Here is a 26576-nt window from a genome sequence, read left to right on the forward strand (position 1 = left end):
ACACACACACACACACACAATGTATACATAAATTGGAGAGACAGAATACTCCAGCATTAAGTAATCAATTTTAAGCGCTGCCTTAGCTATATTTTAAACTTTATACACATTTACATCTCTTTCTAGACTCTTTAGTTTTGTTCCACCAATCTTTCTATGCCCTGAGCAGACTATTTTAATTGCAATAATGTTAGAATACACTTTAATGTCTGACAAGTCCCTGTCTTCCTTATCAACTTTAATAAGTCTCACAGTGGCCTCCCCCTCCTCCTCTCCCCCTCCTCTGCCCTCCTCTTTCTCGCCTCTCCTCCTCCCCCTTTCCTCCTCTCCCTTCTCCTCTTTCCCCTCCCCTTCCCTCTCCCCAAGAATCAAACTCAGGACCTCTCTCTTGCTGGGCAGAGGCCTGTGCCACTGATTTGCTGGAGAGACGCTTGAGCCATTGAACTATATCCCAGGCCTTCTCAGGCTTCTTTCTCAGGTGAAGCCTTGTATGATTTCTCAAGTTCTCCCCCTGCCCAGCGCCTTTCAAAAGAAGTCACTAATGATTTAAAGTTAAGTTAAATTTCCAGACTAACTTTGAGAGAAACTTATAATCTGCTGTTATTAGCAGTAACTAACAACAAACTTTCTGCAGGTCTACTTCCTGAAATGGGGTTTCCCCTTGCCCTCAGGTGAAGGAATGGTGAGGCTTCTAATTCTTAGAACACACTATCTCTAAGATTCTCCCCTTCTCTACATTTTTTCTGTAATGCACACAGCTCTCACTTTTCCAAGCCCTAACTTAGAGAGAATGTTATTATTCTCCATTTATACCTGAAAATTTGAGATTCTCTGTAAGATTAAGACACCTGTTGAAGTTCACAGAGCAGTCATGATCTGACCACACTTCATCACGCTCCAATAACCTCCAGCCTTAATCACTATGCTATTCTATCTTAGATGTGAAAGAATTATAGGGAGATTCAAAAACTGCTAGCCAGGCAGCATCCCTAAGCCAAAAGTATATATTTTTAAACATCAGAATTACATTTAATGTCTTCTTCCAGAAAGAAACAGTCTTCTCTACAACTTGATTTGAAATCGTAAAAGTTAAGTTTTGTCAAATTTTAAACCAAATAATATACTGGATGATTGAAGATGCACAAAGGTAGAGTCACAGAAAAGAACATAAAGAACTAAAGAAAACAGCTTGGAAGGCTGAAAACAGGAGGATCACTACAAGCCCGATCTACATAGTGAGACCCTGTACCAAATACATTTTTTTAAAAAAGCAAGAAAGAAAGAAAACACATAGATGAACCCTAAGGGAGTGAATATATTCATCAGATTCTCCTCACTCTTGCTTCCTTTGGGAGCAAAGCGCCCATACCTGGGCTTCAGGACTGTGCTTCAGCCTAGGAAACAGACACCAAGGTTAACAGTGAAGCCATTTCTATTGATCTTAGAGGCCTGCAGGAGAACGTGAGGAGAATTGCGCATATTTTTGTTTATGAAATAATACTGTATACCCAAATGAAAACTGATTCTCGAGAAAAGGGGGATGATGAGAATGCAAATAAATGTTCATTATGAAGACTCCATGACTTCTCTTCCCTCTACAATCTTTATTACAAAATTATACTGGAGCATACTATTTTATCAAGAACCCTGTACAAATACTTTTATACAAGCCCTTTAATATCTAGTAGTTCCCTCAAAACTTTGATGTCTTGAAAAATCTAATTATTACTGGTAACTTTAAAAGATCACAGTAATTTATTTTTGTCAAACGTGACTAAAGATTAATGGATACAATCAGGAATAATTTGGTAAAAACATATCAAACACAGAGAAAGCAAAATTTGTTGTTAAGTGAAGCATCAAATATAATAAAAGCAAATTCCATGAATGAGCACCAACAATGCACAATTCATTAACCAAATGTCTGTGATTATTTCCCACTTCAGAGAGCTACTGATATGAACAAAAATAGTAGTAAAAGGATAAATACAGATTACCTTCAGCATCTTTTTATACATTTTAATTATAAACATTATCCCCTGAGAGCTAACAGCATAATAAACGACACTGAAGCTAAAGTTAATTCATGCCTTCTACAAATCATACTTCTACATAAATTCAAAATATTTAGCCAATTACTTTAGGGCAGCAATCAATATGTGAAAAGATATTAAAAGTGCATCAAGGCCGGGGAGACGGCTCAGTGGACTAAGCGCTTGCCTGGCACACGCAAGGGCCTGAGTTCAATCTCCAGTTCTGCCAAAAATAAAAAAAAGTACATCATTTTTAATTGTTATTAACTATAAAAATTAAAATTGTGATCAACATTCAGGCTTGGGAAAGTATAAAAATCACCACCACTACCATCACCATCACCCACAATCACCTGCTAATGACAGATGCACCCCCAGATTGCTTCTGAGTGCACTTCACTGCTAAGAAAAACATCTATTTGTTCAACAAACATTAATAAACTGTAATGTAAGTTCCTTTTTTTAACGTATTTAGTACAGGGTCTACAGGGTCTCACTACACAGACTGGACTCTTTTAGTGATCCTCCTGTTTTCAGCTTCCCATGCACTGGGATTATGGGTGCGCGCCACCATGCCCAGTCTCAATCACTGTCTCAGTGCACCCAGGGGTTGGGGCTGGCAAGGCACACTGAGGATCAAACCTCAGCTCCCGCATCACTGAGCTATCTGGCTGGCCCTGTAAGTTTGAGAGCAATGCCTCATCTAATTAGCCTTTGATTTCTGAGCTGATTCAATCACCTCCTCCACTCAGTATTGTTTTAAATTAAACAAACTGATCTGGTATAGCTCAAAGAGGATGGAACAAGTGCTGGAGCATGTGTGAAGCCTTCAGTTCAAGACAAGCACTTTTGTTAAAGCCCAAAATTCATAGTGAGTAGAATTTTCCTCCCACTTAGTAGAGTATTATTTTGCTTTTATTGATTTAATATACTATAATGTATAATAGATGTTGGGAAGTAAGAAGGAAATGTTCAAATGGAAAAGGCAACAAGGGAGGGGAGAAGGAAAGAAAGGAAGGGACAAGAAAAAAATAGATGGGGAAAAATGAAAGCAAACCTTATGTAAATCAGAGGAAGAGGCACCTGCTTAGACAATTTCAGGGACCACAGTTCAACCCCAGCACCACATGTCACACTGGCCCTACCCCCAGACACGCTGAGCCGGCCACGCAGTCGGGCCATGGTGGTGCTCACCGCCCGTAATCTCAGTGCTGGGGAGGCTGAAAACAGGAGGATCACTGAGTCTGAGCTGCATAGTGAGACCCTGTACCAAATACAAAGAAAGAAAGAAAGAAAGAAAGAAAGAAAGAAAGAAAGAAAGAAAGAAAGAAAGAAAGAAAGAAAGAAAGATCAGAAGAAGAGGAATTGAAGGGAGGGAAGGAAAATAGGGGGAAAAATAATCAAGATATATCATATACAGGTACAAATTCCCTATAGCGAATGTGATCATTAGGTACACCCACAATATGCCAATAAAATCTTTAAAGATATATACTATATTACTTTCAATAAACACAATGCAAAAATGTAACTATAATATGATATCATCTAAGTTTAACAAACAACGTAAATACAGAAATAAACATAGGTGAAACTTTTCAAAAGGAGGAAAGCAGTAAGAGGCACTTGGTGATGCCTAGGCCTGCACTCACAGTCTTTCTGAGCCCGTTCAGTTCCAAGTCTATCTTTACACAATTTCCCTGCTGTCATATGGTCTTTCCTTATTTTCTCCTTTTATTACGCATATCCATTCTCAATTCTGGATTGTACCTTACTATTTTCTCTCCCTCTGTGCTGCGCAAAACTGAGAAGACCTCCAGGCTTGCTCTTTCTTTCTTTCCTACCTTCCTTCCTTTTCTTTGTCTCTCTCCCTCTCTTCCTCTTTGCTCTCTCCCCCTCCTTCCTTCCTTCCCTCTTTCCTTCTTCTCCATGCATAGCAACTCTACATTTTTCTAACCTCAAAGAATCCTTTTTCCCTATTACAGTTTCTAAAAGGTAACTTTTTGCTTTTTGTGACAGGGTCTCATTGTATAGTCCAGGCTGGCCTGCTGGCCTCAAACTCACAACAATCCTTCTGCTTTAGCCTCCTGAGTGCCGGAATCATAGGCATGTGCCATCACACCCAGTATAAAGTAACTGTACACCTTTTTTATATTAGTGTTGTTTCTTCTCACCCAGAAGTAAAACATCACTTTTTTTCTGCTGGTTATTTAAGAATAATTCTCATGAAAGCTCACTCTTCTTTTTCTTTTAAACATACATTTATTTATTTATTTATTTATTTATTTATTTATTTGGTACAAGGTCTCACTACACAACTCTGATTTGTAGTGATCCTCCTGTCTCAGTCTCCCTAGTGCTGGGATTACAGGCGTGCACCAACACACCCAGTTTCAGTGGCCACTGGGGCATACGGTACCAGGGATCGAACCCAGGTCCTTGTGCTTCAAGCTTGCTTTTCTGTATCTTAGAATCTTTACCCTTTGTCTCTGAGAAACAAATCTTTTCTCCCTACCAAAACTAAAACACATTCTGATACCCTTTTCCTTGTCACAAGACACTGCTTCCCAGGTTTCTATGAGATTCTGCTAAGGTTTTCCCCCTCTTTCCCTCTTAGTGTAAAGAAATGTTCAGATCATTCAGAAAGAGAGAGACAGACATAGAGACCAAGACAGAGACACAGAGACAAACAGAGGCAGACACACAGATAGAGAGACAGGGAGAGAGACAGGAGAAGACAGAAGAAAGGGAAGGAAAAAAGGGAAAAAGAAATCCTTGAATATACTGCCTCCCTTCTTTATATCCTACTGCAGCATTAATTATTTCCTCTCCTTTGTTTTGTGTTTGTTTTTGGGATGTGGGGGGGGGGGGTACAGGGAACTGAACTTGGGATGTTGCACTTACCCAGCAGGTGCTAGTACCACTGAGCTACATCCCCAGCAATTATTTCCTTTGTATTTCATTTATCTCCAGATCTCTGGAAAGTTTGGGTGGGGAGAGAGGACAAGGGAGGGGAGGGGAGCAGAGGTCAGTCAATCAGCCAAAGGCCTTCTGGCACACCACAGCCAGACCTGCCTCTCTCTCCTTTCCAGCACTGCCTGTTATCATGAGGGCATGGACTGTCAGTGCACTGATCCACGAAGAGTTCCCGGGTGAAAGGCTGCCATGAGGTGGGGCTGACTGGAAACAGCTCACTCAGAGTGCCTCCCTCCTTTCTCTGCTTCCTGGCTGCCCTGCAATGAGCAGTTTTCTTCTGCCATGCACTGCCTTCAAACAGTTTCTGCCTTAGAGTCAACTGACTGTGGACCTGAAAACTGTCAGCCAAAATTTAGATTGTCAGGTATTTTGTGCCTGTGACAAGAATGCTAATATCCTGCTCCAAATTAAAGAACCAGCCAGGTATGGTGGCACACATCTGTAATGCCTGCGCTGGGGTGGTAGAGGCAGGAGGATCGAGATAAGCCTGAGCTGCATAGCAAGACCCTGTCTCAAAAATAAAAAAAGTACATTCTATACTTACTCTCCCACATTCACTGATTCTACATGGGTCACGCCTGCATGTTCCTGAGCGTGGAACACTTTCAACAAGCAGTATTCGCCTACTAAAATCACCCACAGTGAACAGCAGCCCTCCTGCTTCTGATCACTCCCTGAAGACACAGCTGCCCCCAGCCACTCCTGCCTGTATCGGGTGCTGGAGCCTCTTGAAAGACTCACATCCTTGATGATGTAATCTGCTGTATGAAACAAGCACGACGGAGCTCTATCAATCACCTCTGTATTCTCTTACAGTACCCTACGTATTTGCCACACATACAGCAGGCTCTGAATGTGTATTTGCAGAACTAAAAGAATGGGTGTAAAAAAAAAAAAAAAAAAAAAAAAAAATGAAAAAGAATGGTTAAATATTTTAATACAATAGCATAAAAGTAACTGGAAATATCAAATATGTTTTTCTGAATCCTATTAGGGATTCCCTTTGATACAGAAAATTGTCACATACATAAACTTTAATTCCTAAGAGACATGGTCCCAAACAACACCTTCCATTATGCTGGGAATGTTTCCTCTTTCCACTCACTTCCCCAGGTCCCTTGAGGTAGTGATCACTGTTCTTCCTATCTGTTCTCTCCTGTTCAAAGATAACCTGGCTCAAATTACATTCTATGACTGGAGAGAGGAAATGTGGGTCAACTAGATTCCAATGCCTATACTTTTGTTCTGCTTTGTTTTGTTGCCAGGAATAGAACTCAGGAACCTGCACTTGCCAGGAAGATGTTTGTGCCATGGAGCTCTCTCTCCAGCCCTCCAATGCCTCTAGTTTGAACTTACCATTATTAAAGTTAAAACAAAAAGTGATTCCTCTGTGAGGTTCACACAGATCAAAATCTAAATGTGGGTGCTGTGAAAATGTGTGTTTAAATCTCATTAAATACACTTCATTTTCATAACAGTAAATTCTACCAGGTACATGAGATAAACAAATCAAGGCCAGCATTGGTAAGAACTTCACTGATCTGAGAAAAATCATTCCATAATAAATTACTATCACCAAGTATGAAATTGTCATAAATACTGAATATTATTTAGAACCTAAATTAATACAGAGGTAAAAATCCCCTGCAGCAGTACCCAACTTAAGTTAATACATTTCTGGAGAGTTTTGTTTTGGAAACAGAATCTTGTTATATATTCCACATGGGCCTTGAACCCATTATCTGAACTCACAGACTTCTCTTGCCTCAGCCTGTGTCACCATGCCTAACCCAATTCAAAGATATCACGTAGTATTATTTCTTCAGGGAAATTGGTTCTAAAAATCTTTTACCTTCATGTTAATAATAGTAGTTAAAATTCTCTGTATGATAATAAGCATCTACTTCACATGACCCAGCAGTGTTCTAACTCGGCTCAAAATTACATAGTGACATTAACAACGATCATTCAAAGCAGGTATTATTTTAAAACTATTTGAAACATAAAGATCTTCAGAGAACACACACACACACACACACACACACCCCTGGATTTCTTTGACTCCGTACTCCACACTAATCCCACAGTTTGCCTATCTCCAAAGATTATTTTGTTAGCTACATCATATTTGTAAGAGCACTGTTCTTCCACACTACACTTTCCTTCAGTAATCTTTCCACTTTTAGGAAATTTTTCATCATATCTTCTGTAATGGTTGATACACTGTGTCAATTTCAGTTTAGAAATTAAATTAAGTGACTCAGCAGGGGACCAGGGCCCTCATTTTATAAACATCTCAAGACTGTGCAAAAGAAGGGCACCCACTGTGTGGGAGGAAGAGAGGGGGGAAGCCTGCATACAATATAAGGGAGAAAAAGAGGCTTGTTCCCCCCACAACCCTTTCTGATCTTGTCGCTTTTGCTGTCTCTGCCACCTTAAAATGTTGCCCCTGGGCCATGCCAGCCTGCATTGAAGCCAGCTGATCAGGGGCTGAAACCTCCACAAACTATAAGCTAAATAAACCTTTCTTTCCTTAATTTTGGGTGTTGGTTAGTTTGGTTCATCAGTGAGAAAAAAGTAACCAAGACATCTTCATTAATACTTATCAATAGTAGAGAAGGTAACTGGGGCAGAACTGTTTATTAATAACAGTGCTTATTTTGTTGGGAATAATGGTGAACACCAGTAATCCCAGCACTCGGGAGGCTGAGGCAGGAGGACTGCCATGAGTTCAAGGCCAGCCTGGACTATATAGTCAATTCAAAGCCAGCCTGAACTATGTAGCAAGACACTGTCTCAAAAGAGAGAGAGAGAGAGAGAGAGAGAGAGAGAGAGAGAGAGAGAGAGAGAGAGAAAGCGTGTTTTCCACTACAGTGGTACCTCAGTTCACAAACTCAGTTTTCTCCATGATTCTGGTCACAAAGTGAATTGGGTGAAAATCATCTCAAAATTTCCCATAAAGTCAACATAAAGCCAACTCTAGACTAATTTGGTTGCTGTCCAACTCAGGTTGAGACTAGAATTGTGAAATAAAAGCAAATCCATGACCCAAGGCACCAAATGGACTTTCCAAACTGCAACCCATACTTCAACAGTAGGAACAGTGTTGAGAGGTACATGAACAAAAAGAATGATGGGAATAAACTACTTCATTTGAACACATCTTTTCTACCCAACTGCCATGTGATTTCGGGTGGTACATATTTTTAGTCCATATACGATAAATATGTTCACTATATGAAAAAAATAAACATCAAATCAATTAGCATACAGAAATTTTAAATTTTCTTTTTAAACAAATCCACCATACAGAAGACAAGTTTTATTTAATTTTTAAATTATGCAAGTGTATATATTTTTTAAGAGCAGAATATATTTATTGGGGAAAAGAAAGCTCCTGTCCAAGTGAGGGACAGAGGGGCAGCCAAGCAGGTTACCCCAACAAATACATTTTAAAAATTGTAAAAGTGTTTCACAAAGGAAGAAATATTAGGAAACACGAAAGAAATGCGACTTCATTCACACAGCATGCCTCCTGGGGGTGGAGGAGGGAGCTTTTACCTGTGCCGCATTCGCCCGTGTCAGGCCTCACCTCTGGTGACAGCGTCCAATGCACAGCCACAGCCTGTTGCTCCTCCTCCAATCACAAGGACGTCAAATTCTGAAGTGTTCTTCAAAGTCAGAAGCTGAGCTTCTCTGGAAGGAGGCTCCCTGTTAACAGGTTCTGCAAAGTACTCTGCTGCTTCCACATAGGCCAAGTTCACCTAATGAAAAAAAAATCACTCTCAGGGCTTCACCCAGGATGCGGCTCTAATACACGTGACTATACTCTAAAACAAGAAATTTGGAGTGGAGAGGAGGAACTGCGGAGCCACACCAGAGTCCCCAGGGACACGAGGGACCAACATCACAGGGGAAGGATAGCTAAGTGTATTTTTTTTTAGGGAAGGGTCTACAGGGTGTTCAGGGTCTCACTATGTAGATCAGACTCATAGTGATCCACCTGTTTACAGTCTCCCAAGAGACAGGATTACAGGCACACGCCACCATGTCCAGTCTCAATTGCCATTTCAGTGTGCCCTGGGGTCAGGGGCTACACAGCAGGCCTGAGGATTGAACTCCCGGCCCTGCATCTACTTGCAGGTGCTTTAATCTGCTGAGCTATTTGGTTGGCCTGCTAAGCGTATTCTTTACATGAGTCTCAATCAGCCATAAAAGACATAGCTTCAGATTCAAAACTTCTTCTTTTGGCTTTATAAAGCCAAGTTTAATCATTTCCACTGCAGGGTAATAATTCCCAAAAGCCTGAGATAATTTATAGGGCAAAAGAAGGAAATGTACTACACAGTAACAACAATTCACCCAAGTAATATTTAAAAGCATTAACATCACAAAAAAGAAAAAATACCACTTTGCTTTTCTGCAACTTCTTAAAAATACATTGCTTATTCCTCAGTTTCCATGGCAAAAATATATTCCAGAATTTGTGTTCTATAAGTCTGGGTTAGTTCAATTAAAACAAATGTCCTTGCCACCTTGAGTAATTAGCTATATTTAACTACAATTATATTTTTAAATATTTTATTCAGAGGCTTCCTCATTAAATATTTTAATATAAAATCAAGGATTTAATGCATTTATTTTATATTATTTCCATTGTTTAAAAATTAGTCATTAAAGCTAGGCCTGGTCCTCTTAAAGGGTAATGATATCCTCTATTACTAATTTGTGTACAATAATGTAACTTTAACGTGATCACAAACCAAAAACAATATCAATATTCAAAAAAAGAAGGTAGTTGCCAGAACCTGAGTCAGAGTGAAAATGCAAAACACATATATCTGTTTATTTCTAAACTGTAACAGTAGGCTTATTCACTGCACTGACCAATGTTGCTCTATTAGTAACCCACGGATACTAACATTTATCTTCTCTTTAAAACAGTATCAGCATAATTCATATGGTGGCATTTTTCCCATTCTGCTGTCATAGCCATACATATATCCAGGCCAAAGTTTGTTGAAAAAGACTTATGCTTGACTTAGAGATTGTTCCGATCATTCCGGATAAGTAGATTTTTATTTTATTTTATTTTTTGTGTTTTAGGGAAGGGTCTACAGGGTGTTCAGGGTCTGACTACTAGATCGGACTCGTAGTGATCTGCCTGTTTACAGCCTCCCAAGAGCTGGGATTACAGGTGTATGCCACCATGCCCAGTCTCAATTACTATCATAGTGTGCCCCAGGGGCAGGGCCGGCAAGGCAGGCCTGGAGATTGAACCCTTGGCCTAATCCGCTGAGCTGTTTGGCCAGCCCCTGATAAGTAGATTTTTTTATCCAGCAAATACAATAAATGACTCCCTATGGTTTGATTTATTATCTAGATAATTGGATTTCTATGAAAGCAGTCTAGCAACCAGGGTATCCTAAGAAAACCTGGGGTTAGTGTCAGAGTATCCCAACTTGCACTCCTGTTTATCAGCAATGTAATTCCTAACACATTATCTCTTTGAGCCTTGGTTTCTTCATTCTAAAATGATAAAGCCCACTTTAATGTCTCTGTCTCTCCAACTCTGGCTTGTCTTCTCTCTGAATGCAACAGTAATATCAAAGTCACCGGTAAACTAGATAGTACTGTCCTACAGTACTTGGTACCATTATTACTACACAAAGGGACTCTTCTAACAGCATATAAAAAGGAATCTATCTTGGATAAGAGAGTGATCTAGCTGTGACATCTGTCACCCTGGGCTGACTTGGCTGTTCTAGCTGACTAGGCAGGCAACCCTTTCCTCCCTCAATGCTCCATGTGTGTCCCTCACAAAGTGGAGCGCTCAGATAGCCATCCTCTGACAGAGGAGGACCATTCCATAACCAAAGGTACAGGAGTTGCTGCACTTCCCTGCTAGAACCTCCAAATAAGTTCTCAAAACTTATCTTGCTAAATATAACAAAGGTTATAATCAATCAGATGCTATGATTTTCCAGACTATTACTTCAGATGCCAAGCCACAAAAATTTTACCCTGCAAAGTATAAGTCTTCCTAATTATTTGCTAATAATTATTGCCTCTCATTTACCTTTATATAGACTTAACTAAATAAGTAATGCTGTCAGGTATTTTGAAGAAAAATACCTCTTAGCCATGGTCTCTGCTTCAGTCATCTAATGAGTCACTATCGTTACACACACACACACACACACACACACACACACACACTCACACTCACACATATGTAAAAAGAACAAATGTCAAAATAGAGGGAAAAACCATACCAGGATATGACCACTCAGATGAGGGAGGGAGGGAGGGACAATCTTTCATCTGAAGGCTTCAGCCGCACCATGACAGATGGGCAGGACTTGGACATGAGACTGACAAGTGACTAAAACACCAAAGCATTTTCACACATCCAAAGAATTGCTGACATTTTCTACTTGGTAGGTTTTCTAGAAATACTTGAAAAATATATTTAAAGACCATATTATGATATAGTTCATTAGAATCTGCTAATACTAACAGTTCCCTATTCTGCTCCACATATGAAGGCTTGAGTTTCCTTCAGCAGGCAGACTTGATCTGACTGTCAACAGGTATGCCTGCTGGATGCACTGTATCTCCTGTGTTTGTGCCCTGCCTCACTCACCTTTCTCACCAGCATGCTCTAACATTCCCTTCTCAACAATTAAAAATACTTCTCTCATAAGTTTCAAATTGCCATCCTAAAAATTTTTAAGCAGTCTATAAGCATTAGTTTTTGTACTGCCTTAGTCCATACCCCTCAATTGCCTCTAATCAGGCTTTTCACATACATGCAATTGCTACCAGGACAAACTAATGCTCCCCATGCTACTACTGCTTCCTACAGCATACCGCATGTTCACTCACCTCCCCATCTTTCACACAATTCTCTTTCTCCAGTCTCTCCAAATCATTCTCAGCTTCCTCTGGATGACACTCGGTTGCCCACCAAGAATCACTGATATTCCTCTTAAATATACTCACTCTTCTCAAATTGTAAGAACCCTCTCCCTAGAGAATCTCATCTACCTTGTATCATGAAATATCCCTTACACCACAATGAGTCCTAATTTTGTTTCCCCACTCTGAAATCCAGATATCAAACGGCCCAGAAACCTCCATTTTAGGCATCTTATATCTATCTCAAAGTTGATCTGATAGCTATGTATCTCTCCAAGTTTGTTTTCCTGTAAGTGTTCCTCCCTTCAAGAAGGGTACCATTATTTATGTGGTTGCTTGTGTGAAAAATGCTGGCAGCATCCTTGACAACTTCCACTTGATTCCATGCCACAAATGATCCATCACTGAGCCATGACAATTCCACCTCTTTAAAAATTCTCATGTCTGGCCATTTTTTCATATTCATTGTGACCCGTATGACATGTTTTTAAAGACCTGTATGAAATCTTCACATATACCCTTCCTCTTTCCAAATCATTCTGCTTGCTACATAGACAGTAATCATTTTAAACCCAAATAATGTCATTGATATGTGTGAAACCCTCCAAGAGTTTCTAATGTAATTTAGGTTAAAGATACACATCCTCATTCTGTAAAATAAAATTCTTCATATTCTTTTACAATGAATAAAATTAAAAAGAAAAAAATGCCAAGTGCTGTTGACAGAACACAACTTGAACTGTTGGGGATAGAACCCAACTGGAACTCTCCTACACTTACACTGCTGCTGGTATTGCAAAACGATGCAGCCATTCTGGAAAATGGTTTGGAAGTGTTTTAAGAAGGTAAAAATATATTTCCTGTCCAACCTAACAAATACACTCCTAAGTAATTACTCAAAAGGAATGAAAATGAGTCCACACAGAAATACAGCAAAAGAATTTATAATGGCTTTATTTGCATCTGTTCAAAACTTTGAAAAACTCAAATGTCCTTCACCTGGTAAAGGACTTAACTGTGGATACCTATGCAATGGGATAATAATGGCAAGTGGGAGGGAGGGCACAGGCAGGGTTTTACTATGTAGTTCAGGCTGCCCTTGTACTCACTATGTAGCCCAGCCTGTTGTTGCTCCCAGAAGCTGGAAACTGGTCAATGTGTGTAGGCAGGACTAGGCCCCAGTGCCTAACTAAAGTAGTAAAACTACCTCAGTCCCGAGATAAGCATGCTGACTGGTTGTCAGCTATTAGTCAGTTGGCAACCTTGTGCCACATGTTACTAACTTTGCAAAGGTACATATACATGCCCATATTGTTGTTCTGGAGTCATCTTGCCAACCAGGCAGACAGGCAACCACCTGACCCAGCTCTTGTCTTCTTGTTTATCTTTTCCTCATTCTTGCCACCATTTCACCCTGCATACAATGGAGTACATTGAGTGACCAACAGATCCCAACAGGCTCTCTAGGAACTCATGGCAACCCTCTTGCCTCATTCTCCCAAGTGCTGAGGTTACAGGTGTGTGCCACCATACTAGCAAATCAGAAGTTTTTAAAAGGACTAAACTACTGATCTATACCACAGCATAAATAAACCACAAGGTATCATGCTAAGCCAGAACTCAGCAAAGTATGATCATATCTAGCTTCTACCCATTTTTGTAAACAAAGTTTTATTGGAAACATCATGTTGAATCAACAAATTTATGCACTGAATACTGCAAGAGCAAAGGTGAGTGTCACAACACAAATCATATGGCTCACAAGCCAAAGACATTTACTATTTGTTCCTTTAAATAACAAGCTCCCACCTTTCCTCTCGGGAATAAATATGTTATGCAGACTGAGGAATACCTGGAAATTTTGCGGCCATGTGAGCCCAACCTCAACCACACTGATAAGCCCTGAAAGCAGCCCAGAGCCAGGGCAATGCTGGTGGCATGTATCACCACAGTTGCCACAGGATCAACTTTAACAAATATTAGACGGGTACTCTGGGAAGGTTGGTATAAGACATTATGATTTAAGAAAGAAACCAGGGGCTGGCGAGATGGCTCAGTGGTCTAAAGCACCTACTTAGAACAAGTTTAGCCAAAACAAAGGGACCGCGGTTCAATCCCCCAGCACCACATGCCAGCCAGGGCCGCCCCCTGGTGGGCTGAGCTGGCCACACACACACACACACACACACACACACACACACACAAAAAAAATTTAAAAAAAAAAAAGTTTAAAAAAAAAAAAAAGAAAAAAGAAAGAAACCAGAGCTTCTGTCCACCTTTCAGCCTTGATAAAACTGTGGACAGTTTAGAGAGCAGACAGAGAAAATGCTGCCAAAAACAAGACTGGAGTAGCTTCTATCACTGATGTAGTGCGATCAGGCTACTACCAAGTTCCCGGGGAAAAGAAAGCTCGAGAAGCAAGCAGCCTGTCATCATGAAGTCAAATTCTTCAGAAGAGCAGTGGAGATGAAAAGCACAGGGGAGGCCTGGGTCCTTGTGGCTTGAAGCCAAAAGAAGGGGGCTCATTAAATGCTAACAAATGGTTAAGAAAAAAAGAAAATGGCACCTAGTTCCCATGTTTAATAAATGAAGCCAGACTAAGAAATCTACATACTACATGATCGTGACAATTCTGCATAAGCAATGTTCTCTAAGAGAACTACAGAAATGCTCTATGGCTGTTACCATATAATGGCACACATTTAATAGTGTAAATTCTACTGCATTTTAAACTGTAACCCAAGCTGTACCTTTAAAACTGTGACTAAGAAATAAGCAAATATGTTTTTAGCACTCGTGACAGATATTTTTATAAGGGTTTTGCTCTTTAAAAAAAAAAGTTTTGCTTTTTTCTACTAAATCAACTACTCTAACCTTATGAGCCAGATGCTATTACACTCTCCATCTCACTAAGTCACTGAGCTGCAGAGAAGGGAACTGTCCCATAAATATACAGCCCATTCATGTTAATGCTGGGAATGGAACCTACACAGCCTGGCAACAGAGACCAAGTCTGACAATACTGCACCATACTGACTCTACATATAATCTGAGAAAAAAGAAAAAAAACAGACTACACAGTTGTAACTGTATTAGATATAACCACTGCTAAATGCAGAAAGCTTTTTCTTTCTTTTTCCCCCCTTTAGTGTGGTTTCGCTATAGATTTTACTGAACAGTCCTTCCGAATTTTAAAAAATATATAACACTATTGAGGATAATTTATTTAATTTCTGACATTACTTTTAAAATAACATTTTATTTCTGTTTATTTATTTCATAAAATCTGGAAAGTGTTGCAACTGAGAAACTAAGTACTGCATTTACTTTAGAGGCTGTAAACACAGCCGAAGGCCCTACTCATAATTGTGACAGGAGAAAGACTCGTTTTAGTTTCATATGGCTTTGAGTCACAAAAAGACATCTGTATGATACCTCCTTCTGAAATATGTTGAATTTAGGGAAATGAAGAGAAATGCAGCAGGAATAATAAAACAGTGGTAGTAAGTAACAGTGAGTACCCTTTAAGAAAAGAAATTCAGTGTCTTTCTTCTTAGGTAATTTAATTAAACAGAAATCTGGACTACAGATCCATTGAAGAATTGATCCAGAATTTCTAGAAGAAGGCATGGGAAGGCTATATGCCCTGCATTACCCAAGAAACCACAAACCACATGTGATCTGAAGAGACACTTACTTCACCATTACTTACCCTTCTAATATTTTTTTGCAGGCCCTCAAGAATTCTATAAACTAGGGAAATAAACAAAGGATAAAGACAATTATAAGTGGGTTCAGAAACACAAGCTGAGTCACAGGAGGCATCTTATACAGAAACAATAACAAAATCAAGACAGACCAGCAGGTAGCTAGGTGACAAAAAATGAGAAAGGACATAGAACTAGCATGTGCTAAAGAAAGGCCAAGTCATACTTGCGTGTTTTCTTCCTTCAGCATACTACTTCTTAAAAACTTGAGTTATATATCCACTATTTTTAAATTGACATATCTCACATAAAACTCAGGATTTCTATCTGTGATTAATCTGAAACCACACTGTTGCTGTAGCCCTCAGGCAGCGCTTGTGTTCTGTAAGTCCAGCTTCCCTACACCCTGACTTCACACTTACCTCCCAATGGCACAGCCCTGGTCTAAATACAAAAACAAGCCCTTCACTATCAAGATTAAGAGCCAATTACCTTAATCAGGCACTAAAGCCAGAAAAAAGGACAGTACAAGCCACAAAGCATACTGGCTTTCTCCAAGCATAATTCCAGCCATATTCTCAAACAACAAAATCTTATCTTGGTAGAACTGAAATAATGTAATATTGAACTGATGTTATTTCTGATTGTATTTAATTATGATGGGAGGGAAGGAAGTAGATGTCTATTATTTTAATTTATAAATGAATTTTTACATGCATTTTAAAAAGATAAAATCCTCCAGCATTCTGTAACATACAGCTTTTACCAAAAGACATACATGAATATCTACATAGAATAAAAGCCCATTTCCTAATCTTTGAACATTAACAATTGAGAGAACACTCTAAACAAGATTCAGAATAAGATCAGTTTTAGTACGTCTGTGCACCATTAGACTTGCAAATTAAAAAAAAAAAAAACTAGACATTTGCAACATTGGATGAGACCAAAAACAAGATCTAATAATTAGTGTCTATTTCTGAAAGAAGTGCATATTTAAAGACCACAGGCAATTAACAGCCAGGTTGTCCTGTAATCATGTACAGTAATAATTGGAGTATAAAGTAGGGATTCATGCAAATCACTTCAGACTGCAACTATCACTGTCTCTTCTCTATAATATGATTCAATGAATGGAATCCATTAAATTTAAGAGAAAATGCTTCCTGTCTAGTGGTTACTGAAAAGGATTATTTATATCCTTAAAGGATTGAAATAGGATTGTTTATATATTCTTGGAAGGAAAATGCAACAAGCACCCCCATACAGTGAAACTTAAGATGTTTTAACAGGTTTCACTCATCTCTTGTGTCACTTTGTGATTCTAAACACTGATGGTGCCTGTAATCCCAGCACTCAGGAGGCTGAGGCAGGAGGATAACTGTGAGTTCAAGGCCAGCCTAGACTGTATAGTGAAATGCTCTCTCAAAAATAAATAAACAGGAGCTGGGGAGATGGCTCAGTAGAATAAGTGCTTGCCTGGCAAGTGCAAGGGCCTGAGTTCAATCCCCGGTTCTGCCAAAAAATAAATACTAATGGTTTTTCTTATACTTATGTGACAGTAAGCAATGTTTCTCAATATAAACATACTTGGTGAGAGTTTCAGGATTACTTTTAGATAGTTATTTATGGGTAGAGTCCCATTTTCATTGAGAACCAAAGAACAAGACAAACACATCTTTCTGGGGTGGCAGAGAAGGAGGCTCTAGAGCATCTTGAAAATACTGTCCAGCTGATAGGCTGTGATTCTTTTTGAAAGAGCATATTCTTTTACTAACAACTGGAGTATAAATATCCAAAAAAATTATCAAACTTTTTGATAACTGGAAAATAGAAAAAATTTTGCCTCTACCTAGATACCCTTCAAATTTACATCTTACTTGATAATATAATCTGAGCTTTAGAGATTAAGTCTTATTGGCTTTCAAATAAGTATTTTTTAAGCATAGGTGTTTGGAGGTATGTAAATGACATTGCTCTTTAACTCCAACAGCCTTCTGAGGAGCACAGGATTTTGACAGCAACCTGTGCCTGGGAGTAGACAGAGAAGGGGGTAAAGATGAAACTGTTGGTTGCCTAGCAGCTGCTATCCCAGAAACTCCTACATAATCAAGCTGCTTAGGCCTCAATTACATTGATGTGGACAGGCTTTGCTCAGTGAGAAAATCCAGCTTATTCAGCCCTGGGGCAAGTAATTAAGAGAAACAATCTGATCACAGTTTTGGCTCCAAATCCCATGTGCTCACCTCTGCTAAGTCATCTTTGCCCACAAATACTGCTTATTTGGAACCTCAGAACAGCCAGTCACCCTGACACTCACAATGCATAACTACTGAAGTGGTCAGTAAAATGGGAATCCCTATCTGCTTTCCCTGCAGCCAGCTGCACTGAGCAGTTAACACTCTGGGCTCTGTGAAACGGCACATTGCCTTAAAAATCTCCCCACTACATATATATCACAGTGGGTTCAGAACAAAAGAGGTATCCCACACCTTCCCAGGGAGCAACACAGTGACCCATTGAGTCAAAGAGCAATTACAGGCTGGTCCTCAGCTATACTTTAACCTTATCTTCACAATAAGTTTGTGGTCCCTTGATGCACACTATTTCTCCGTAAATTATTTCTTTCATCAAATATAATTTATCTACTTTGTATTTACTATCACATAATTAGGTTCAGAAATTCTTTGTTGTAAAATGAAAATACCAAAATAAATAAAATAAATTTGTGACCACCTAATTCCAACATAAAGCATCTGCTTTCTCCTTAACTTACAAAACCACCTAGAAAAAAACTTTTCTAATACAAACTCAATTTAGTAAGTCAGAGAATAGGAAGAGGAGAGAGGAAAGCTGAAGGACTCTCCCAGAGCATTTATAGAAAGTTTCCTTGGTTCCACAATATCCCTAAAAAGTTTCTTAAAGAGACCTTAAAGTGAATAAATAGTTGAAAATGAAATGCAAAATCAAATCAAAATGAATGTCAATGTTGCTCAGTTAGCAACAGCCTAGCAGCTCACCAGCTGTCAATGCTAATCCTAGCTCATTCCTTGACTCACTGTGTGACCTACAGAAGTACAGTTAACCTCACTGATTTTGTATGCCAGCAACAAAATAGCATCGCAAACTCCTCGAAGGCCTGATGTGAGCTGTAACTCAAACCTACTGCCACGGCCCCACTTTGGGGGCTAAGTGTTAAATAAAAACCAAAATTAGAAGAAAGATGATAGGATGCTCTTCAGAGAACATTTCTAGCTCTGTCTGCATAATTTTTGTGCTTTGATGAAGCATGCCTCTGAAGAAACAGTTAACCATATAGAGTGGTTAAGAATAGTTTCAACTGGCCTTATCTAAAATACAGAGTAGTCAGAATCCTCATCAAGCTTTAGATATCAGGCACAATCCCAACACATTTAGTTGTATTTCTAGGAGAAAAACAGTCCTTCCAGGAATCTATGCACAAAGTTATAAATAAGAGAAGCAAATGAATGATACAGTCTTTGGCATAAACCCTAACAATAAAACTCTCATCAAAAGAAATATAGCTCATTTGTCAACTAGATTAGAAACTAAATTCAGGACACATATGCAATGGCTGGGTGCTTAACAAAACTGTTTCTATTCTACCACAGAATACTGCTGGATTGCATCGTACTGGAGATGATCTAACAGGGCAGCAAAGTCCTATACAATGGTAGGGCCACTAGAGTTAAGGCATACAGGTCCCTGAATGATCACAAGAAAAAGGCCCCTCACCTGTATACACTGAATTATACAGTGAAAAAGAAAATAATTCTTCAATATGATGAGGCACTGAGCTTTGGGGATTACTTATTAAACCGATTAGTTTTCTTCAGTTAGTACACAACTATGACATGTGCTTGACATTAAAACCCAAGATTTACAACTCACCTACTTTATATACAGTTTGTACACAGTTCTGAATCTTATAATGGGTAAAGCCTCAGAATTTATTAAAAAAAAAAAAAAAAACAGAGAAATAAAGCTGCAAAATGACAGATGATTAAATGCAAACCCAGAAAATCATGATGAAGAAACACTGTTTTCTCTGAGATAATACTAACACTGATGGTTGTTTCTTCAAATAGGCAATAGAATGAGATTTTTTTCCTTCAAATGCATTCATCACATGGTATCTCATGTTGTGGCTCCAATAGTACATATAACCATGTATTCACAAGTCAAGATATTAGAGCAACCTAAACGTCCATCAGTGGTATAGGTACATGCAATGCAGTGTAATTCTGTCTTTCATAAGAAGGAATAGCTCAGCAGACTAAAGTGCCCGCATAGGCAGGGTGCAAAGGCCAGGGCTGGACCCTGGCCTTGGGCTTGCCAAACTGGCCCCACCCCAGGGCATGAAGAGATGACGACTAAGAGTGGGCATGGGCTATAATCCCAGCACTTGGGAGGCTGAAAACAGGAGAATCACGAGTCCAATCTACATAGTGAGACCCTGGAGATCCTGTAGACCCTGTACTAAAATACATTATAAAAAAGAAGAAAATATTCCCACTTGTGATAGCGAGGATACACAAGAGGATGTTAGGTAAAATGAGCCAGACGCAAGAAAGACAAAGTTTTGTGGTCTAACTTACTTAAAAGAATCTCAAATAGTCCAACTTAAAGGAACAGAACAGTTTCTAGGGGTCAGGTTGTGGGAATGGGGAAAGAGATTAATCAGAAGGTAAAAAATATCAGTTAAGCTTAAAGAAAGAAGTAAAACTAAAGACTGCTTGGAAACATTTGCTTTTAACAACAGTTGTATAGTAAGATTTGCAAAAAGAAAGCTGCTTATAAACCTATGAAAAATACCTCTAAGATGAACATTTATTTACTGAGAGGTTGATCCTCCAGCCTTTGAACCCCCTTCTAAAATTTTTTTAAATTTTGAGGCAGGATCTCACTAAATGGGCAAGTTGACCAAGCTGGGCTCAGACTTGCAATCTTCCTGCTACAGCCTCCTGAGGTCTCCCTGCAGGGACCACAGCATCAGCTGCCATGCCTGTGAGATGCTCTGTTTTCCTTTCAGTACTCACTGGAACTTTATGTTTATCTACCTCTACAAGTTTCTGTCAGGTCACTAAAAAAATAAGCAAAATTATGCCAACAAAAACCTCTGCCATTTTTAAGAAATCTGATGTTATATTTTTATGTCCAACAAGGTGATATGTTGGGAGCTGCAAGGAAGCTAGGAAACTGCACAAACACATGTAGCTGGGACTGAGCCTCATTGCCTAAAGCAAAAAAGCTACTTCGTCCCAAGATAAACATCCTGTCTGGCTAAGGTCAGCTATTAGTCACTAAGCAACCTTGTGTCACACTACTAACTTTGCAAAAGTATAAATAAAGGATCATTTTGTTGTGCTTTGTGTGAGTCTTGCCCATCAGGCAGACCAGCAACCACCTAGCCCAGCTTTTCTTCTCTTCTCTATCTTTCTCATTCCTGCTACTGCTTCTCCCCAGGTAGAACCGATTGCAGTGAGACCAATAGATCCCTACAGTGACAACAATTTCAAACATTAGCATCCCACAGTATATATCACAAGAAGGAAAAGAAGTATAACTGATACAAAAGAGCTGCTATAATCACTGACTTTCTTATACTGACTGATTTAATGTGTGAAGGAGATAAAATCCAGGGAGGACATGGACATGATCCTTCAAGAAATGGGAATTCTGAGAACTCTCATAACCTTGTACAGTAACAGGCTCACCAAAACCCAGACACATTTCAATAACAGATATATTTAGGAAACTGCCTTTTCACTTGGAGGTTCATTGAAATAAATCCTCGAGTAAATCTTAGGTTACTAGAGCTGATCACTACTTGTTGCTTCTTCTCCAATCTTATCAGTTGCTACTCATTTAAAAACATTTATGTCTCACCCTGACTAACTATATATACTGGTACCTGTGAACTAAGCAACAGCATTGAAGATGGTAATCTGTAATAGTAGCTTCATGCTTGGAGTGCCTGTCATTCTGGTCTTCTGAATACAGGCTGCTTGTCATGACATGCCAGTTGCTGCAGAGCTATCTCTCGGGTAGATGATTGTTCAAAAAGAAGGGGGTGGTAAATGAAGGCAAGAGACATGAAAAGGAATATTGTGGGACTGTCCTGCTTCAAGGTTGTATATGGTGAGATTTTTGGACTTATGTGTAAACATAAGTATATAATTCTTTATGCCTGTTTTTTAAAATATATTCTAATTTTTAAATGTTTTTTCATCATATTCTATAGGGACTTAAAGTTCAACATACCAATACTTGATGAAAAATACCTGTTCCATGTTATGCTTAAAATGTTTGATATTCAGACAGATAGTGAGGTTAAGGTTAACAGTCTAGTTTGTATGGTAATAACAATAAGCTTATCTTCTGGAGGGTTAACAACCTAAGTTTGCAGACCAAAATTAGAGAAAAGGGAGAACCGCAAGGAAAGCCAACATTTTGGCCCTAGCCTTCCAAGGTCAATTAAGACTCAGGACATATAAGAACTTGTACTGTAATGTCATGTAACTCAGTAGTGTCCCAAATTTTCTGATCAAGGAGATTATAGGGCCAAAGAGGAAAGTGATAGATGATATAGAGTATGCCTAAGGAGAGTCACATGGAGAGAAAACATTCTCTCAGGCTTTCACAGAGAGCACATTGGCCAAGCATTGGCCGTGACTCATCCACATGGCTGACACTGACAAAGGTTCTACAATCTGAGGTACAGGATCTCAGCATAAACCCTGAGGGGATTTCACTGACCTTCTCAGACCCAAAAGCTACAACTCTTGTTGCATAGGTCCTGCTTTATCTTGGTCTTAACTATTCAGCAGAAAAGTATAAAAACGAAGTATAAGAAATAAAGCCGTGTTGTTACGTTGAGCTACAGGGGACTCAGGTCAACAATTTCTGACATTGCCAGTGAAGCTGAAAACCCAATACTATTATGGACTACTGAACTCTTTTAGAATATTTTGCTGAGTTTATACACCTATAATATTTAAATGATGGAACTTAACAAAAAAGGGGATACAGATGAATGTCCATTTTGTATTTGTGTATTCAAAGTGGTTAGGATAGATATATAGTTACATTCTCTTAATGAATAGAGGGATTTGTTCTAATGGTGTTTGTAAATAGGATATCAAGACCGCATCTTGTACAGAAATTAACCACTAGGAAGAATGTATGCAATGTGTTAATTATTGAAACTGTCCTACCAATTTGGTTTGAAACTGTCTCATTGCTATTTGTTTCTCAATAAAATTAAGGGGAAAAAAATAATAAAAATAAAAAATAAAAACATTTATGTTCTTGGTACTATCAATAAAAAGGACAAGCCAAAAGGGTAAGATCCAAAATGTACAATAAATATTATAAAATGGGAAGAAACTGTTTCAAAGGAATGAGAAACTGGGAAAAGGAGAGAAAAGCCCAAAACAAAACAAACTACAAAACACACACACACACACACACACACACACACACTCACACACACACACAGGATAGTTGCACTACTAATTTCTCTTAGTTCATTGAAAAGAAAGGTTTCTGCTAATTGGACAATTAAATGCCTACATCTTATACTCTGAGTAACTAAAGATAACACTATTTAAGGTATTAAGCATTTTCATTAACCTATTATCTTGAAATTTTAGGGCTTTTCTCTTTAAAATAAAAATAAACAAAAGACTGCTTTATTAGCATTTCTTACAAATAATAAGGGAGATTGGAAGTTAAAACATCATTCTCTAAATGTGTGGAATACCCATGCATCCCTTGGCTCTTCAACAACTCTATCAGTAATAATCCAGTACTACACTCATTTTCATAAAGGGAGGGAAAAAAAGGCCCAGAAAATTTAAGAAAATTGTCACTACCCACTAAGCCGCTAAGAAAAATGCAAGCTGTTGGATCTGGACAGTCTGCAAAGGCTGTTCCTAGCCTTTCGATTATGATGCTTCTGAATTAAACTATCAGTGAGAATATTCTAGTTCCTTGATTCTAACAGGATCACTTCTCACAATGAAGAGATTTTGATTTCCATACTCTGAATTCCACTCACTGCCTATGTATAGGAAAGAAAGAAGAGGAGAGAGGAGAGGAGGGCTGGCCAGAGGAGAGGAGAGAAATCATTCACTTCTGGGTGCTGAGAGAGCTTTAGTGGCTCTCTGACTTAGTGCGTAATGGAAGAAAAACACCTAGTGTGCTGTATATGAAAGGACCCACCCTCAGACCTAAATACAGTTGTGTTACACCAACTACCCCCCTGATATTAAAGAGGCCCACATTCTCACATCAGTTTTTCCAGTCAGTACCTAGTACATATGAAATAAATGTTGGGTAACAAAAAACACTTCGGTCTACAACATAAAGTAAAAATACAAGCGTATTACCAGGTTAAATCCTTGATCTTGCCCCCGTTCCTATTCCATTCTCCTGCCACCTACTCCTCCCTCCCTCCTGGAGATGCCAACTGCAGCCCGGACACTAATGCTGTCTATCCACTGTGTTCCCTGGAAAGGTTCACCTGCTGTGAAAGAACCCCAAGGCTCTCCCTCCTACTGTAAATTCCCCTCCTCATCTACTAATATTTCCCATCCACTTGGAATTAGAAAAGCCAGCACTTCTCCGCTCAACATGACACTTCCTTTCATCTGATGTTATACTGGATAAAGTGTCCTTTATGTCCCTTCCAACTGAAAGTTCATTACTAGACCAACTGGTACTAAACAGTAAAGGACAACCAACTTGCTCTCAAAAACCTCTATACCACCACCACAGAAATACCTGACCGTCAAGCCCTCAGTAGGATTTATGATAGCAATAGGATGTTCATATCCTACTATTCTGCCTGTCCCTTGGCAAATGGCTGTCTGGAAATAGGAAAAAATCCAAGATACTTTTATAGAACCTAGTCATATACTCACAGGTGAGGAAACAAGAGGAGAAAATGAAAAGAACAGGCCACTCTATGACTACTCTAAAAATCTCTTAAATGCATAAAAGAGGTTCTGGAATGTGAAAGTCACTTTTGTGGCCACAAACCTTTGTTGCTGCAGGTGGACACTGTCAAAAGAAATCAGACAACTTTCATTTCATTTCATTTCATTTCATCTGTGGTGGCTTTGATTCAAGTAGACGGGTTAAAAGTAAATAAAAATACATGTTAGCAACTTCAGTGTTTTCTGTTTAATTTTTTTCAAAAATAAAGTATGTATATGCAAGTACGTAGCTTGGCTAACATACTTAAGATCTTGGACTCAACCTTCATCACCATCACTCAAAAAAGTACATATAGTCATTTTCTTTCTGGTTTTTTCCTTCCTTTCTACTCTTCAGACAAAACTATAATCAAAGAACTGACTTAAAAGGCTTTTATGATCTAGCCTGGCACTTAAACGCTCCTAATTCCACCACCAAGCATGGTCAAGACTATCTTTACATTTTAACAATTCACTAACTTTCAAAGCCAGGTATGGTAGCACACGGCAGTAATTCCAAACTCCTGCCTCCTAAAGACAGGAGGATAACTACAATTTCAAGGCCAGCCTGGGGTACACAGTGAGTTCAAGGCCTAAGACTGCTTCAAAACAACAGCAAAGAAAAACAATTTACTAACTTTCAGATTTGAATTGAGAATGCAGTCCCTGCCTATATATTTTTTGTTTGTTTGTTTTTTTATTTATGTATTTGGTACAGAGTCTCACTACTCAGCTCTGACTCACTGTGATCCTCCTGTTTTCAGGCTCCCCAACGCTGGGATTATAGGCATGTGTCACCATGTCCAGACTCAGTCACCAGTTTAGCATGCCAAGGGGCAGGGCCAGTGCAGAACTGGGAATTAAACCCTGGTCCCTGCACTTGTCGAAACAGGCACTTAGTCCACTGAGTTATCTCACTGGACCTCCCTACCTATATTTTAAAAATGAAGTTTTATACTAGGAATAGTAAGTGTGATCAAGCCAGGGGCCAAGGAGACAGAGACAGAATGCACAACACTGTGCCAGAAAAGCTTTCTAAAACATTACTGTCTTGAGGTTTCAACCCATTTTTTAAGTACTGGGGATGGAATCCAGGATCTTATATATGCGAGGCAAACATTCCACTCCATTGTGTTACATCTCTAGACCTCCAAAATCTTAAAAGAGGACAATTTATCAGTTAGAAACATTTTTCCCCCACGGAAACAGGGATTGAACTCAGGCCCTTGCACTTGCCAGGCAAGCGCTTATTGCATTGAGCTATCTCCTGGCCCCTAGAAACATTTTAGAAAATTAGAAAAACACAAAAAAAAAAAAAAAGCCAGTAGATAATTACATCTGTACAACAATCCAACATTTTACACATTACTGTGCAGGGAAAAAAAAAAATCACAGTTAGGCCTCAACTTCTAAAAAACATAATCTAGTAAGTAATGTGTCTTCAGGGACAGATTACTTTCTTGACTACTGAAGCCAGGAAAGATCTTCCTCCTAGAATGGTTCTGATTGGCAGGTACTTTCTGAGAGAAGACAGCTGAGTTAAGGAAGGCTTGTGGTCATTTTACGTCAACGGCTTAAATAAGTTGTTTTTCTCTTGTTGTTTTTTTCTTTTTTCCTTTTTCTTCCTTTTTTATTTTTGTTTTATTAATATCTATGGTTATATTGCACCCATTATCCCCCAAATCTATGTCCCCTCCAAAGAAACACAGTTGGGTTCCTGACAACATGATTAGATATGTCTATCATGATTTTTTTTCAACAGAACTTGTCAGCTTAAAGTTTTAAATGACTTAAAGCTGCTGGTATCTATTTTATTTGGCTATTAATGTAGTCAGGATGTTTAACTTACAAAAGATAAAATGAAAAAATGTTGTAGGAATCAAAAGCTCTTATTTTGACTTTTAAAATCCACCCCTAACTTGGCTGTTTGGAAAAAG

The 26576-nt window shown here is 38.9% G+C and overlaps 1 protein-coding gene across 1 annotated transcript in view; it reads right to left on the bottom strand.

Moving 5' to 3' along the window:
• Gpd2 (glycerol-3-phosphate dehydrogenase 2) overlaps positions 1–26576 on the bottom strand; it is a 163327-nt gene that overhangs the window by 94130 nt on the left and 42621 nt on the right. The window contains exon 3 of the mRNA XM_004629912.3: positions 8602–8773. Coding sequence (XP_004629969.1) covers positions 8602–8773 — 172 coding nt within the window. The remainder of the gene's footprint in view (positions 1–8601; positions 8774–26576) is intronic.

The sequence above is a fragment of the Octodon degus genome, unplaced genomic scaffold (assembly GCF_000260255.1).
Source record: "Octodon degus isolate 3935 unplaced genomic scaffold, OctDeg1.0 scaffold00032, whole genome shotgun sequence".
Classification (NCBI taxonomy): domain Eukaryota; kingdom Metazoa; phylum Chordata; class Mammalia; order Rodentia; family Octodontidae; genus Octodon; species Octodon degus.